Source organism: Mesocricetus auratus, unplaced genomic scaffold, assembly GCF_017639785.1.
Source record: "Mesocricetus auratus isolate SY011 unplaced genomic scaffold, BCM_Maur_2.0 Super-Scaffold_100028, whole genome shotgun sequence".
Lineage (NCBI taxonomy): Eukaryota > Metazoa > Chordata > Mammalia > Rodentia > Cricetidae > Mesocricetus > Mesocricetus auratus.
In genome coordinates this window covers 942,307-956,989 of record NW_024429209.1, presented here as the reverse complement: position 1 = coordinate 956,989, position 14,683 = coordinate 942,307, and the positions used below count along the sequence as shown (strand labels likewise).

Genomic DNA, 14,683 nt, shown 5'->3' with positions numbered 1-14,683 from the left:
GAGTCCGCTTCAAGGGAAATGAGGTGAACCTTGGTTGCACAGCCCAGGATTCCTACTTATGTCTGCCTATCTGAGTGTGTGGAGTGAGAGGTCTAGCTACTTACTTATGTCTGCCTATCTGAGTGTGTGGAGTGAGAGGTCTAGCTACTTACTTATGTCTGCCTATCTGAATGTGTGGAGTGAGAGGTCTAGCTACTTACTGCTACAGTATCCTGCATCCTTTTTGTTTGTTTGTTGTTTTTTCTAGACAGGGTTTCTCAGTGTAGCCCTGGATGTCTCAGAACTCACTCTGTAGAGCAGGCTGGCCTCAAATTCAGAGATCCGCCTGCCTCTGCCTCCCAAGTGCTGGGATTAAAGGTGTGTGCCACCACTTCCCGGTCCATTGTTCATCTCAGAAAGAACCAAAGGTAAGATGTGTCCAGGCAGAAGATACGGGATCAGGAGCTACCACCTCCATGGACTCCTTTAGATGAGGTTGGTGTAGATGGTGGTAGATGCAGGCACCTACTAACCAAACCAGAGTCCTTCCTAAAGCCCTTTGGAAACCACACATTATATCCTGATTCTGGTTCCTGAGACATTAATAGAGGATGGCAAATATCAAGGGCAGCCCTGGATTTTGCAGAGGAACAGGCTGCTTCCACCTCAGCTTGCTGTGTGACCTTGAGTTGTGAGGGACCTTCTCTGAGCCTCTTCCTTTCTGCATCCTGCAGATAAATAAGCTTCACTATGGGATTATGAGGTTGAAAGGAGACATCAATTGCAGTGACTGCCGGGTGATGGTGGATTAGCTTTTGGATGCTGGTGGGCCTCAAGAGACCTGCTGGCATTGAGAACAGCCTTATCGGGCTCCTCCAGGCTCTGGACCAAAGGGCCCATCTCTCAGGCCCCTTTTAGCTGCCCACTATTTATTAACAGATCCTCATTTTCTTTCCGGGAACTCTGGTCTTCACCCCACACTTCTTTCTGTTACTCAGGACACGAGGGCTGGTGCGAATGAGGATCCCTCTGTCACCTTGGATAAGAACTTGAGTTTTTTGTTTGTTTAAGAAAGGGTCTCACTATGAAACTCTGCCTGGCCTAGAACTCACTCTGTAGATCAGGCTGGCCTTGAATTCACAGAAATCCACTTGCCTCTACCTCCTGAGTGTTGGGATTAAAGGTGTGCAACACCTTGCCTAGCATAAGATCTGCCCCTTTTTTATAATGGGGTGTTAAGAATTTTCCCTCTGTGGCCCAGCTGTCCTTGAATCACCAGAATCAAGTGATCTTCCCACGGCAACCTCCTGAGCACTTGTGACTGTAAGCTTGTGTAGGATGTATAGTTGAATATTTTTTGGAAGGGTGAGGCTTTGCCAAGCCCCTGATCTTGGCCTCTCTAACCTTTCAGCCTGATAGGTAAACACAGTTTAATCATTGTAAAGTGGGACAATATTATAGTTTCTCCCTCCAGCAACCATCTTGATCCTTGATATATAACAGATGCTCGGTAAGTGTTTGTTGAATGACTATTGAGTAGCAGAAGGCTTTTCAAAAGCGAGTGTCATTGTTAATGGATCCCTTAGGAGAGCCCAGAGAAAGGAAGCACTCCATCTGGAACGAGAATATGCCAACCTCTCTCACCCTCCATCAGTGTCTGGCCTGGTTATATTGAATGAGATCTAGCCCTCCGTTTCTCTTCTGCGGGGTGGGGGATGGGCAGCACAGACGAGGGATCCGATGTGGGCTGGATTCTGGCACTAGCTGGGTTCACAAGCACCATCCCTGCATGAGCCTCATTTCCCCATCTGTAAAGCAAGAGGCTCATGAGCTCTCGTGGTCCTTCCCAGCTCTGACACACTCCAGGATCTGCAATGAGTAATTTCACAAACTGCTCAAGAGAGGGGGGAAGGAAAGACACGCTTGCTATTTTCCAAAGTACCTCACAGTCTATAGAGTGCTGTCTAGTCCCTTGTGCCTTCATCTCAGGGAAACTTGAGGTAGCCAAGGCAAGATCTAGGTGTCCATTTTCCACAAGAAACTGAACTGAAAACCATCATTGAGAGCATCAATATGCTTGTTTTAAAACAGGATTGCATGTACCCCTGGCTGTCTATGTAGCCAAAGATGGTCTAGAACTCCTGGTCTTTCTGCATCCACCTGTTGGGGCTACAGGTGTGTGCATCTATACTCAGCTGTAGGAACTATAATTTTGGGCTCCACTCCACATGTTTATTATAAAAGTATACCAATTTGTTTTCAAAGATTAACACATTATCTGGGATGGGCACAAGTGTTCCTTGGGTGTTTTGTTTTTCAAGACAGGGTTTTTCCTTATAACTGTCCTGGCTGTCATGGAACTCTCTTTGTAGACCAGGCTGGCCTCGAACTCACTGAGATCTGCATGCCTCTGCCTCCCAACTGCTGGAATTAAAGGCCTGTGCCACCACTGCCCAGCAATTTCTTGTTTTTTTTTTTTTCGTTTACGATCTGATTTATTTTTTGTTGCTGTATATAGCCCAGGCTGTCCTGGGACTTAAGCTCTTCTGGCCTCAGCCTTCTAAATGCTGGAAATACAAGTGTAATTCTTAAGAAGTTGCTTGCAAAATGCACATTGCTGAGCTCATAAAGATTCTAAACTGGACCTGGGTGTGGTGGCACACACCTGTATTCCAGCAATCAGGAAGCCGATGCGGGAAGATTACCTTGATTCAGTTTGGGCTACAAAGCAAGATTCTGTCTCTTAAAAAAAGAAACAAGCAAACAAACAAGGGATGAGCCAAGCATAGTGGAGTACCCTATAATCCCAGCACTTGGGAGGCAGAGACAGGTGGGTCTCTGAGTTCAGGCCAGCCTGGTCTACATAGTGAGTTCCAGGGCAGCCAGAGCTGCCTAGTGAGACCCTGTCTCTAAACAACAACAAACCCAAACCAAAAAACAAACTCAAATCACACCAAACAAAACAAACCCCAAAGCAAGAAACCCAAGAGGTGGTGTGGGGTCATTGGGTGGGAAGTGGGGATTGGATGTAAATTGGCCAACTGGGGTGGCCCGAAGACAACAGGTGCCCTGTGTCCCGGCATTTCGGAAGCCTTGGAAAATCAGTCTCCTTGTTGCTTCCTTGTTCACCTCTGCCTTCAGCCTCCATTTCTGTCATAAGCAAAATGGGTATGAGAAACAGCCCCGGCTAGGCTAGCACAGAGAGTGTGGTCAGAGTTGGGACAGAGGAACAGCAGCATGAGGCGATGGAGTGAGAAATCCTGGGTTGAGGGCTCCCTGGAGGAAGCAACACTTACACTGGACTTGGGGACTTGAAAGTAGTCAGCTACTCTCTTCTTGTGGTCGCCCCGCCCCCAGTGCAGGAAGCTTGTATGTCTTGTTAAATCTTTCACATCTCTGTTCCCAGTGTTGGCACAATGCTCAGCAGAGAGGACAATCCTGGTCAGATGGGCTGACCTGTGCAATGAGAAACGCTGACGGAGATAGCCCAAGGCCTCAGTATTAAATGCACATCCATAAGACCCTCAACGCCCTTGCACTGCCCTACCGTCCTACGAGTTAACAGAGTTAATTTAATGGCCGAGTCTCCTCACATTGCAAGCTTCTGCTGCCTCTGTTTCCCTCTTTCCTTTTCACGGGCAGAAGTCAAGGTCTGGACTGAGGATGGGGCACTGAACAGGCTCTCAGATGGGTTCTTACTGTGTAGTCCTGCCTGGCTGGCCTGAAGATTCGCCTGCCTCTGTCTCCTCAACTGCTGGGATTAAAGGCAGGAGCCCGTGTGAAGTAATCAAATGAATGAACGAAAACTGGGTGCTGGCTACTGAAGGAATTTCAGCTAAAGTCAGATTGAGATCAAAGCCGTACATCCCTACCTATCTACTGGCACCCCTCTTGGGCTTGGCTTCTAGGTGACAGGGGTAGGGAAGAGCCCATGATCTGTGAGCAAATGGGACAGGACCGGAGACGTGGCTGAAGCGAGCTTTGGAGGTGAGCCTGAGCGTGCATAAGAGACAGTTTCTGGAATATGAGCTGAGGGGGTGGAGGCCACAGGTTGTCAGTCTAGGGTCATGTGTCATGGAGGACTGCGGGACGTGCAGAACCAAGTACGAAGTTTGTTCCCCTAGCCAGACCCAGCCACCCAGCGAGTAGGCGGTGGAGAGGGCGGGGTCCCGGCGCCCACGCCTCCTGCCGGGTACCGCTGGAGGCAGACGGGAGAAGGCGCCCCGCACCGCCCGGACAAAGCCTGCGCGCGCCCCGCCCCGGGATTGGCCGCCCCGCCCAGGGTCCCGCCCTCCATCGCCGGCCCCGAACGCTGCAGCCAATGTCCACCACCGGCGCCACCCCCGTCACAGCCGCGTCGGCCAATGGAGGTGGCGCTCGGCGGCGCGTGGCTCTTTCGCGGCAAAAAGGATTTGGCGCGTAAAAGTGGCCCGGACTTTGCAGGCAGCCGCGGCCGGGGCGGAGCGGGATTGAGCCCTCGCCGCGGCCTGCCGCCATGGGCCCGCGCCGCCGCCGCCGCCTGCCTCCCGGGCCACGCGGGCCTTGAGCGCCATGGCCGTGGCCCCCGCGGGCGGCCAGAGCGCGCCGGCGCTGGAGGCCCTGCTCGGGGCGGGCGCGCTGCGGCTGCTCGACTCCTCGCAGATCGTCATCATCTCTGCCGCGCCCGATGTCGGCGCCCCGCAGGTCCCCGCCGGCTCCGCCGCTCCGCCCGCCGGCCCCCGCGACCCTGACGTGCTGCTCTTCGCCACGCCGCAGGCGCCCCGGCCCGCGCCTAGTGCACCGCGTCCCGCTCTCGGCCGCCCGCCGGTACGGACCCTAGGCGCGGGCGGGGGAGGGGCGGGCTGCAGCGCTGGGCGGCGCGGAGCCTGGGCTGGGCCTCGGGGCTCCGCCCCGGGGCGCGCGGTGACAGACTGCCTGTCCCTGTTTTCTGCGCCTTGCTCTGGGCCTCAGCGTCCTCACCAGAACGTCGGATTCGTTAATGATATGGTTCACGTGTATTCAGCTGGTGCTTGCTTAATGCACGCCCAGCCTTAGGCACACTTAGAATCTCGGCCAAAATTCTTAACTCTGCTGTGAGCTGGGTGTTGTCACGTGCCCATCTGCCAGAGGGAGGAACTGAGGCCCAGACAGGGAAGTGCTTCACGCAGCTGCAGGTGTTGGGGCTGGTATTTTAAGTGATGTCTGCTGGCTTGCAGCAGAACTTAGGGCTGGGTAGTGAGCGCGGTTGCTTGTGGGAGGTAAAGAAGGGTGACTTGGGGAGACCCCTCCTTAGTGCCCCGATATTGGATTGCCAGGTGCAGGCCTAGCCTTCCAGGCCTCTGGGGATAGGCCTCCTGACTGGGAGGCCTTCTTTCTGCAGGGGCGGGTGCTGGGCCAGCTGCTGCAACCCTTCCTCTGCCTGGCCTTCCATCTGCCACCCTCCCAGCCGCTGTTGCCATGGAACTTTATTAATCAGGCGGGCAGACCCCCAGCCTCTGGAAGACTGAGTGGGCTGGGCTCCTGAGATCTGTGGACGGGCCCTCCAGTGCCTGGAGAGAGAAGACGTGGGAGGGAGATCCCTGGATAAAGATCCCAGAACAGCTAGTAGCTCAAGACCAGTTTAGGCTGGGGGCCTAGAAAAGGCAGTGAGTCAGTGGAGAGTGGAAGCGTGGAACTTGGATCCGTGCATGCAGGCGCAGGGTGTGGGGACCGGAGGGGGGTTCTCAGCAGGGGGCTTGGAGCAAGTGGGAGGGGCAGGGCCCAGAACTTGGAGTAGAAGCTGTTCAACTGCTGATGGGGGTGTGTGTGGCAGCTGGTCCCTGAGGCATCTTGGGAAGGTCCCCATAGCCCCCTTGGCCCAGTGCCCAGTGCTGCTTTCCTTCCGGAATCACCAAGATGCTAATAATAATAACAATAGCAACTACCATTGTTTAAGGATGTTTTGTGTGCCAGGCTCTGTGCTAAGCATTTCACTCACTTAACCCTGTCGGCACCCTTACTTTTTGACCCTTGACCCCCAGAGATGGGGAAGCTGAGGCCCAGAAATGGTGGCACTTTCCCCATTTAGCCGGGGAGTGGTGTTTCCTGATTGTTAATGGCCCTTCCTCTCTGTGAGTGCCGGCTTGTATTTGGTAGGTCAGCTGGCTTGCCTTCTGCGTCCTCCAAGGGCCTGTACCTGCAGGTTGGAGTTTGGGGCCTGGGTAGATAGTATGCATTTGACCAAACATTCCATTCACTCCAGTTGAGTTAGTGAGTCCCCATTACATGCTAGGTGTAGAGATAGTTCAGGATCCCCAGCCCCCATGGTACTTAAGGTCCAGCAAACATTTTCTGTGGGAGAGGCTGACAGCATCCTGGAGTCAAAGGTCAGGAATGCAAATCCAGATTTTTGGCCTCTACTGACTCTTCTCTGGCATTTTGGGGGGCAGTCCTTGAAATAAGCTACAGGCGTGGCTTCCACCCAGTAAGCACTTGTTGAATGTTTCCTGTGTACAGAACTCCATGCATTTCAGGCATTCCTCTTTGCCCTGCCTAACCCTACCTTGTCAGGTGTGTGTGTGTGTGTGTGTGTGTGTGTGTGTGTGTGTGTGTGTGTGTGTGTGCACTCTAAGGGGAAAGTGGAGACAGGAGAATTGTCACAAGTTCAAGACCAGCCAGGGTTACATAGTGGAACCTTGCCTTAAAAGTAAATTAATTTTAAAACTAAACTTGCTCTATTATGATGGCTAGAGTTTGGATCCCCCCACCCATATTGAGGTTGTAGATGCCTGTAACTCCAGCTTTGAGGGAATTGATGGTGTCTTCTGCCCACATGTTTACATACACTCATACAGACACAAATTTAAAAAGTAAACTAAATAAAAATACATCAAAACACCAACAGTCTATCTGGTTTATTGGCATATCTTATAATTCAGGCAGGCAAGAATGGGGATACAGACTCTTTGAGTTCAAAGCCAGCCCGTACTACAAAGACCCTGTTATAAGACAGTAACGAGAAGCTGAGTTTTCCCATAATACACATAATACTTTTTTACTATGGGAAGTATGTAGTGCAAAACATTAGGTCTAAACAGATTTAGAGCAGAAAGCCAGTTGTAGGTCTAGGCTCTGGTTTTGAGTGTGACTTTTTATTGTATGTGTCCCTGGCTGGTCACTGCCTACTTGATGCTGTTGGGGTTGAGCCCAGGATTTAGTGCATGCTGAACAAGTACTCAGGGTTTATTTTTTTTCAATCGTTCCAAAAGTTGCTGTGAGTCAGGTATGATGGCAGTACTTACAAAGTAGAGGTGTAAGGATCAGGAATTCAAGGTTTTCCTCAGCTGTCCCATACTTGAGGCCAGCCTGGGCTATTTGAGAGACTGGTCCATCCTCAGACAGTCATCATTCTCACTCCCACGGAAGCAGTCCTGTTGCCAGAACACACTGTTAGAAACTGAACTAGAGAACAGCTCCTGAGATTGTTAATTATTAATCCAGGAAGGGACCGTATATGTGTTAATCTGTCACAGTGGTTACCTTGTGTGTCTGTAAGCATCTGTGTTGGCCTGGGCTGCCTCAGTATTTCATTGAGGCTGCATGCTGTTCCAGGGGCTAAGTAAAGTTTTTGTGGCCCTTGTGGGCTGGTGTTTGAGTCGTTCAGCTATTTTCATTAGTGAATACTCACCTATGGCTTTTAGGATCTCAGTGCTAGGATTGTCTAGACAGGAGTGACAGAAACAGATATCTGTCTGAGCCCTTACTTTAAAGTGTGTCTTTAGGGGTTGGTCGACAAGGGCCAGGATACTAGGAAAAAGGCATTCCCTGCTAGTTTGTATGTAGGGGTCTTGCTCTGGGTAGGGCCTTGTCAGCCCATTGGGGTGCATATCTTGGATTTCTCCCTGGCTACAGGTCTATCCCAAGGTGGAGACAACCATAGGCTCTGCTGTCAGGCAAGAATTTGGTGAGGAAATGTATGAGAAGCAGTTACTACCCTGTTCTGCACAGACAGCATAGATGATGTCTGCCCACATGCGATCCTCTTCCTCATGCTCTCAGGAGGGAGTCCAGCCAACACATGTTGAGTGACACTGAGGCAGAGGTTCATTGGATCCAGTGACACTGTTTCTGACGTGGAGGGGTAGGCAGAGAAGACTGATGCCTCTGTAGCAATTTGTAATGGCTGTAGGAAAAGGCTGGGTCTGAGTCAATACAGAGAGAAGGGTAAGATCTCTCAAGTGTTTAAGGGTCCTGCTGGAGGAGAGGGGCATAGACTAAGCCTTAGAGGCAGGGGTTGGGAGAATCCACCTCAGCAGTTCATATGAGGAATGCTGTTGGAAGGCTGTACTGAGGCAGGGATATGGAGGGAGACCAGTGTAGGGACAGCTGGACTGTCCAGTGGGAGGGTGATAATAGCTGTGGGTAGAATTCTTGGCAAATGAATGTGGCAGGTGGTGGGCCAGGTTGGAAGAGGGTTTAGTTGAGAAAGGCCTGTGGCTGCTGAGAGGACAGCAAGTCTGGTCCCGTTAGCATGTCTTGACTGTCCGTGGGATGTTGGGGTCCTTTCCATCTCCACATGTCTAGCCTAAGCTAGAGGACATGGGAATTGGCAGCTTGGGCTTGTTCTACACAGACCTGGGTAGGAACTGTGTCTCTGCCACTTCCTGACTGTGATCTTGAATGTGGGTTGCTTTAATCCGCAAAGTGGAGCCTTTGTGGTGTTGCCAGTCGAAAGGCACCAGCTGCTACCATGGTTATAGACGGTAAATGAGTTAAAAATTAGAGAAATGACTTACTTGCCCAAGGGACCTATCCCCCTCCTTGGTGGCTTATTACGTAGTCTCTGTGGGCCAGGGGCTTGAGGGAGAGTCAGCTGAAGCTTCTAGCCTGGGATGGAAGCCTGTTGCAGACAAAAAACGTGTTGTAATCAGAAGGCAGGACTAAGGCTGCTGGATTTGCTCCCAAGCTGACTTCTCGGCTCTTTGCCAGCAAGGCTTCTCTTTAGGGCCACATGAGAGGGTGGTGTAGCAACTTTTCTCCTGCCCCTTGCCTCCTCAGAGAAGACTCTCCAAGGCCTCTGTGACCATTCTCAGAGTGACACCATCACTTCTGGCTAGCATTTAAGGGAAAGTACTAGAATTAGCAAGCCCTGGTGGTATGTGCCTATAAACCCCAGTATTTGGGAGGTAGAGGCAGGGAGAAAAGGAGTTCAAGGTCACCCTGGCTACACAGTATGTTTGAGGACAGCCTGGGCTGTAGGAACTTAGGAGACTAAATGGCAGATTGTGTGTTAGTATGCACAAGACCCTCATTTTAATCTCTGGCATTACAGCCATGATTTGTTCTTTGCTGATGTATTTTTAAAAACATCTGTTGGACCTAAAACTTGAACTCAGATCTCCAGTCTTGCATTTTGAATGACATGTGTGGTAGGATAACCCAATGCTGTGTCCCTTAGGATCTGTCTCTGCTCATATCCCTAGGCATCCTAACAGAAAGTAAGGCTGAGGTGGCTCACTCCTGGTTACTGGGCATCTTGTGTTTCTGCTACAGGTGAAACGGAGGCTGGATCTGGAAACTGACCATCAGTATCTGGCTGGGAGCAGTGGACCATTTCGGGGCAGAGGCCGCCACCCAGGGAAAGGTACTTTTTGACTCTAGCATCTCAGGCCCAGATTTGGGGATGGGCATGCTTGTAGATTCTGGGGCCTCAGCAGGCAGCTGGAATGGCTGACTAACATGACTTCCTGGGCCTTGGAGGTGGGGAGTTCCCCAGCCACAGAGGAATGCTTTGGTTGGCAGACGGCAGTCATGGCCTTTCTGCTTGGCCTGACTCGGGAAGGAGCCCTCTGCCTCCCACTTTATCTTGCCACTCGACACTGCTAGGGAGATAGACCTGTTGAGGGCAGGCTGAGTGTTTGAGGAGCCCTGCCTAGCCTAACCCCTGCCCCCCAGGTGTGAAATCTCCAGGGGAGAAGTCACGATATGAGACATCATTAAATCTGACCACCAAACGCTTCTTGGAGCTGCTGAGCCGCTCAGCTGATGGCGTTGTTGACCTGAACTGGGCGGCTGAGGTGCTGAAAGTGCAGAAACGGCGCATCTATGACATCACCAATGTCCTTGAGGGCATCCAGCTCATTGCCAAGAAGTCCAAGAATCATATCCAGTGGCTGTAAGTACTGACCAGTCAGGTGGGCTGGTGGCAGCCAGACCAGGCCTGCAGTGGCTTCCTGCCTCCGAGGAGAGGTGTCTTCCCTGGGGTGGTAGAAGGGGAGGGGTGTACAGATCTTGCAGCTCCAGCTCCCTATAGCTGTACAAAGTGTCCCATCCAGTAAACACATGCACACCCCTGCTAAAGGTTTCCTGTTCCCTTTCCCAGTGTTGCCCATTTTTGGACCATTGTGTAAACACCATTCCAGCTTTTTGCTGTCATCACTGAGGTTGGCTTTACAGATGTTTTAGTTTTGTTAGGATTTCTCCCTTGTACCTCCGTTTCTCCCCAGACATCCTGTGGTCTTTGATAGACCATTCTTCATTCCGTATTATTTTCTCTTCACCTGTCGGTGTGTCTTGGTGGCATTCTATGGCAGTGTGTGCTATTGTTTCCTTACCTGACTTCTGGGTGGGAACATGTAGGTGTTTGTTGACAGACCAGGTATAAGCCCATGCCAGTCTAACTTGGAGCCTGACTGGGGAGCAGAGCCAGAGAGGGGAAGGCGCTTGCTTATTTCTCACAGAACGGCAGCACACTGCCTTGAGTGCTGAGGCTGATGGATGGAGTGCCCGAGGACTGCTAACTCTTCATGGGCTTCCCACAGAGGCAGCCACACCATGGTGGGAATCAGCAAGCGGCTTGAAGGCTTGACCCAGGACCTGCAGCAACTGCAGGAGAGTGAGCAGCACCTGGATCACCTGATGCACATCTGTACCACACAGCTGCAACTGCTTTCTGAGGACTCAGACAGCCAGCGATATCCTTGGATTGGCCAGGGACTGTGGAGGGCAGGCTTGGCCAGTGGCACTGTACTGAGACGGTAGAGCTTACCCAGGGCTCTGGAGTCTAAAAGGTTCCAGCTCTGGAAGCAAGGCCTAGCTCTGCACTTACTCACCTAGGATACTGAACAAGCTACTCCACTTTTGTTTTTGATTTTCAAGACGGGAGTCTCTGTAGAACGGTCCTGGCTGTCTTGGAACTCACTCTGTAGACCAGGCTGACCTCCAGCTCACAGAGATCCGCCTGCCTCAGTCTCCCAAGTGCTTGTATTAAAGACATGTGCCACCACTGCCTGGCTAAGTTACTTGGCTTTTATGGGCCTAAGTTTCATCTATAAAAGAGAATAGTAATACTATTTCCAAAACTGTATATACTAAAATAGAAAACACCTGGGTGATGGTGGCACACACCTTTAATTCCAGTACTTGAGAGGCAGGTGGATCACTGTGACTTTGAGGTCAGCCTGGTCTATAGAGCAAGTTCCAGGACAGCCAGGGCTACACAGAGAAACCCTATCTTGAAAAAAAAAAAGAAAGAGAAAGGGCTGACAAATGGCTTGATGGGTAAAGGTGCTTTTGGCCATTTGAGTTGAGTCCCCAGTGGAAGGAGGTAACATACACACCCCTATGGCATGTGTATGTGTGCACACAAAGACACACAAAGTAAGTAATAAGTTTTAATAAATTTTAAAAGAAGCCTAGAACTGGAGAGTTGGCTCAGCAGTTAAGAGCACTTACTGCTCTTACAGAGAACCCAAGTTCAATTCCTTGCATCCATATGGTGGCGGCTCACAGCTATCCGAAAGTCTAGTCCTAATGTGTCTGATGCCCTCTTCTGACCTCTGAAGGCAGTAGGTACATACGAGATGCACATACATGTCAGGAAAACATTCATATGCAGAATACATGTTGGGGAAAACACATATACAGAGAAGTCCCAGCTGGGTGTGGTGGTACAAACCTTCAAAATCCCAGCACTTGGGAGGCAGAGGCAAGTAGATCTCTAAACTTAAGGCCAACCTGGTCTTTGTATTTCCAAACCAGCCAGGGATACAAAATGAAACCCTGTCTTAACAAAACAAAGAAGAAAAGCCTAGTAAGGTGATGTGTACTTGTAATCCCAGGGCCAAGTATGATGCAGACACTGCCACATATTCAGGGCCAATCAAGACTGTAGTAAGACTATCTGAATAAAAATAATCAGGCCACTGAACTACCCAGTGAGACTCTGTCATCCCAGAGAAAAGCTAGTTAGTGCCAGTGATGACAAACCTTTCCTTAGTCATTGATTTGGTGCTTGATTGTAGCATCAAAGTTAAACTTCACAGAATGTTTTTTTAGTGAATACCATTGATTAACAGTAAGATTGTCAAAAGTAATTTCCATCTCCCAACCTGGAGACCCGTTGAGCATTTTATGTGGAATTATTTTCAGGTAGCTATTAGTTTGGAATTGGATGGGTAGATAGCCTCACTGTACAGATGTGGCAGTTGAAGCTTGGGAATGTTCCAGGCCTTGGGATGAAGGAGTCAAAACAGGAGTGACTAGGTAGGTGTGGGCTGAGTCAGGGGTTCTTCAAAGGTCAAATGGTCCTTGACTCCCCCAACCCTGGCCTATGTGACCTGCCAGGACCTTCGTAGTATAGCGGACCCTGCAGAACAGATGGTCATAGTGATCAAGGCCCCTCCTGAGACCCAACTACAAGCTGTGGACTCTGCGGAGGTAAGACTCGGGACCCCAGGCCTGACCAAGACAGGGTGGGCCAGACTGATGGTCACCTGGGTCTCAGTTTACCCTGCCTGCTGCCTCCACCCAGACATTTCAGATCTCTCTTAAGAGCAAACAAGGCCCCATCGATGTTTTCCTGTGCCCTGAGGAGAGTGCAGGGGGGATCAGCCCTGGGAGGGCCCCATCCCAGGAGACGTCCTCCGGGGAAGACAGGACTGCTGACCCTGGCACTGCAGGGTCTCCACCGTCACCTCCCTCCACATCCCCCACCTTGGATCCCAGCCAATCCCTGCTAGACCTGGAGCAAGGTAGGTGGGGGTAGGGGTAGATTTGTTCCCCTGTTTGGGCAGGCAGTCATGGGAGCCCTTTTCCTGCTGAGCCATCTCTAACCTGTGACGCCTGCTTTCCTCAGAACCAGTATTGTCACGGATGGGCAGCCTGAGGGCCCCCATGGAAGAAGACCATCTGTCACCGCTGGTGGCTGCTGACTCACTCCTGGAGCATGTTCGAGAAGACTTCTCTGGGCTCCTCCCTGGGGAGTTCATCAGCCTTTCCCCACCCCACGAGGCCCTTGACTACCACTTTGGCCTTGAAGAGGGTGAAGGCATCAGAGATCTGTTTGACTGTGACTTTGGGGACCTGACCCCTCTGGATTTCTGACAGAAGCCTAGGGAGCCAGGATGCCTGGAGATGCCCACCCTGTCTGCAGCTTTGGAGCCTCCTGCCCTGGGCCATCCTTCCTGCCTCATTGGAAAAGCACGATTCATACCCTCTTCTCTGTGCAGTAGCTTCTAGTTCTGGGGTTTGGCTGCTGCCAGATTGAGCAGAGCAAAAGGAGAAGGATTTTGTGTGGGGTCTGTGTGTGTGCGCATGCATGTGTGCGTGTGCATGCGCAAATGTGTACTCCACACTGCACACTGTGTAGTTGGGGTGTATTCTCTGTGTGTGTGTGTGTGTGTGTGTGTGTACCGGGGAATGAAGGTGAACACATCTGTATGTGTGCTGCAGACACATCCTGGTGTGTCCACATGTGTGCATGAATTCATGAGTGCGCATTGGGGTGGGGTGGGACTCTAACTGCACTTTTGGTGTCCTTGCTGCAGAGGCCTTGTGAGGCCCAGGGTGGTTGCCTGCTCCCAGAATCCTGTGTGTCAGCCAGACCAGGTGGGGTAGCTTGGCTGGCTGCATTTGCAGGGCAGCAAGAGCACTGCTTAAAGGTTTTCCGATCGAAGCTTTAATGGAGCGTTTATTTATTTATCGAGGTCTCTGGCAAGCCTGGGGAATAAGCTAAGGGTGGGAGAAATATGGGGCTAATACCCCAACTTCCAATACTCTGAAGCAAGGGCAGGGTCCCCTAGCTGTATTTTTTCCCCCAACCCCAAAGGAGCTGAGGCCCAAGCAGTTTATTTATTGGGAAAGTGGGAGGCGGGAAACAGACTGACAGCCATGGATGGGTTGGAGAAATGGTCCCCTTGTAGGAGGTTGTGCCAGCACCCTAGCTGTGCCCAGATGGACTTGAGATGGAAGTGAGTGAGGACCTTCACTTACAGGGTGGACAGGAAGGTGGGATGGGTCCCTCCTGTGGTTGGAGTGCTCCTCCATTGTCCTATCCACTCTCCAGTCTGCACTTTGTTTCTTAACAGCTCTGTTCCCTCCTGCTTTGGTTTTAATAAATATTTTGATGGTGTTAGGGCTGGGTTTGGGACTCTATGCCAATGGGAGGCTAGGGTCAGAGGGAATATTCATTCCCTTTTCCTATCTGATTTCATTTCCTTTCTGTGATGTAACCACTTGAGAGGAAGAAAATGACCCAGTGACTGGTAGGAAGTCAAAAGGGAGTGTTAGAATTGGCTTGCTGTGCATCTTCCGGACATTTCTGAGCATTAGTAAAGATGCAACACACAGTGAACTGTGTTTGTGTCAGATGCTTTTGTGTGTGTGTCCTGTACCTGCAGCATGTGTTCCTCCTTTTAGTCCTGCCTTGCAAGTGAGAAAACTAAAGTTTCCTGAAAGAGGCGGGCTG

General features: G+C 51.1%; 1 protein-coding gene across 1 annotated transcript; it reads left to right on the top strand.

The window, feature by feature from the left end:
• The first annotated feature begins 4,475 nt into the window (after positions 1 to 4,475).
• E2f1 (E2F transcription factor 1) lies at positions 4,476 to 14,569 on the top strand. The gene is made up of 7 exons (XM_040732977.1): positions 4,476 to 4,785; positions 9,490 to 9,580; positions 9,892 to 10,111; positions 10,758 to 10,910; positions 12,540 to 12,654; positions 12,749 to 12,968; positions 13,073 to 14,569. The coding sequence occupies exons 1-7, from the start codon at positions 4,531 to 4,533 to the stop codon at positions 13,318 to 13,320; spliced, it is 1,302 nt and encodes a 433-aa protein (XP_040588911.1). The 5' UTR covers positions 4,476 to 4,530; the 3' UTR covers positions 13,321 to 14,569.
• The last annotated feature ends 114 nt before the right edge of the window (positions 14,570 to 14,683 follow it).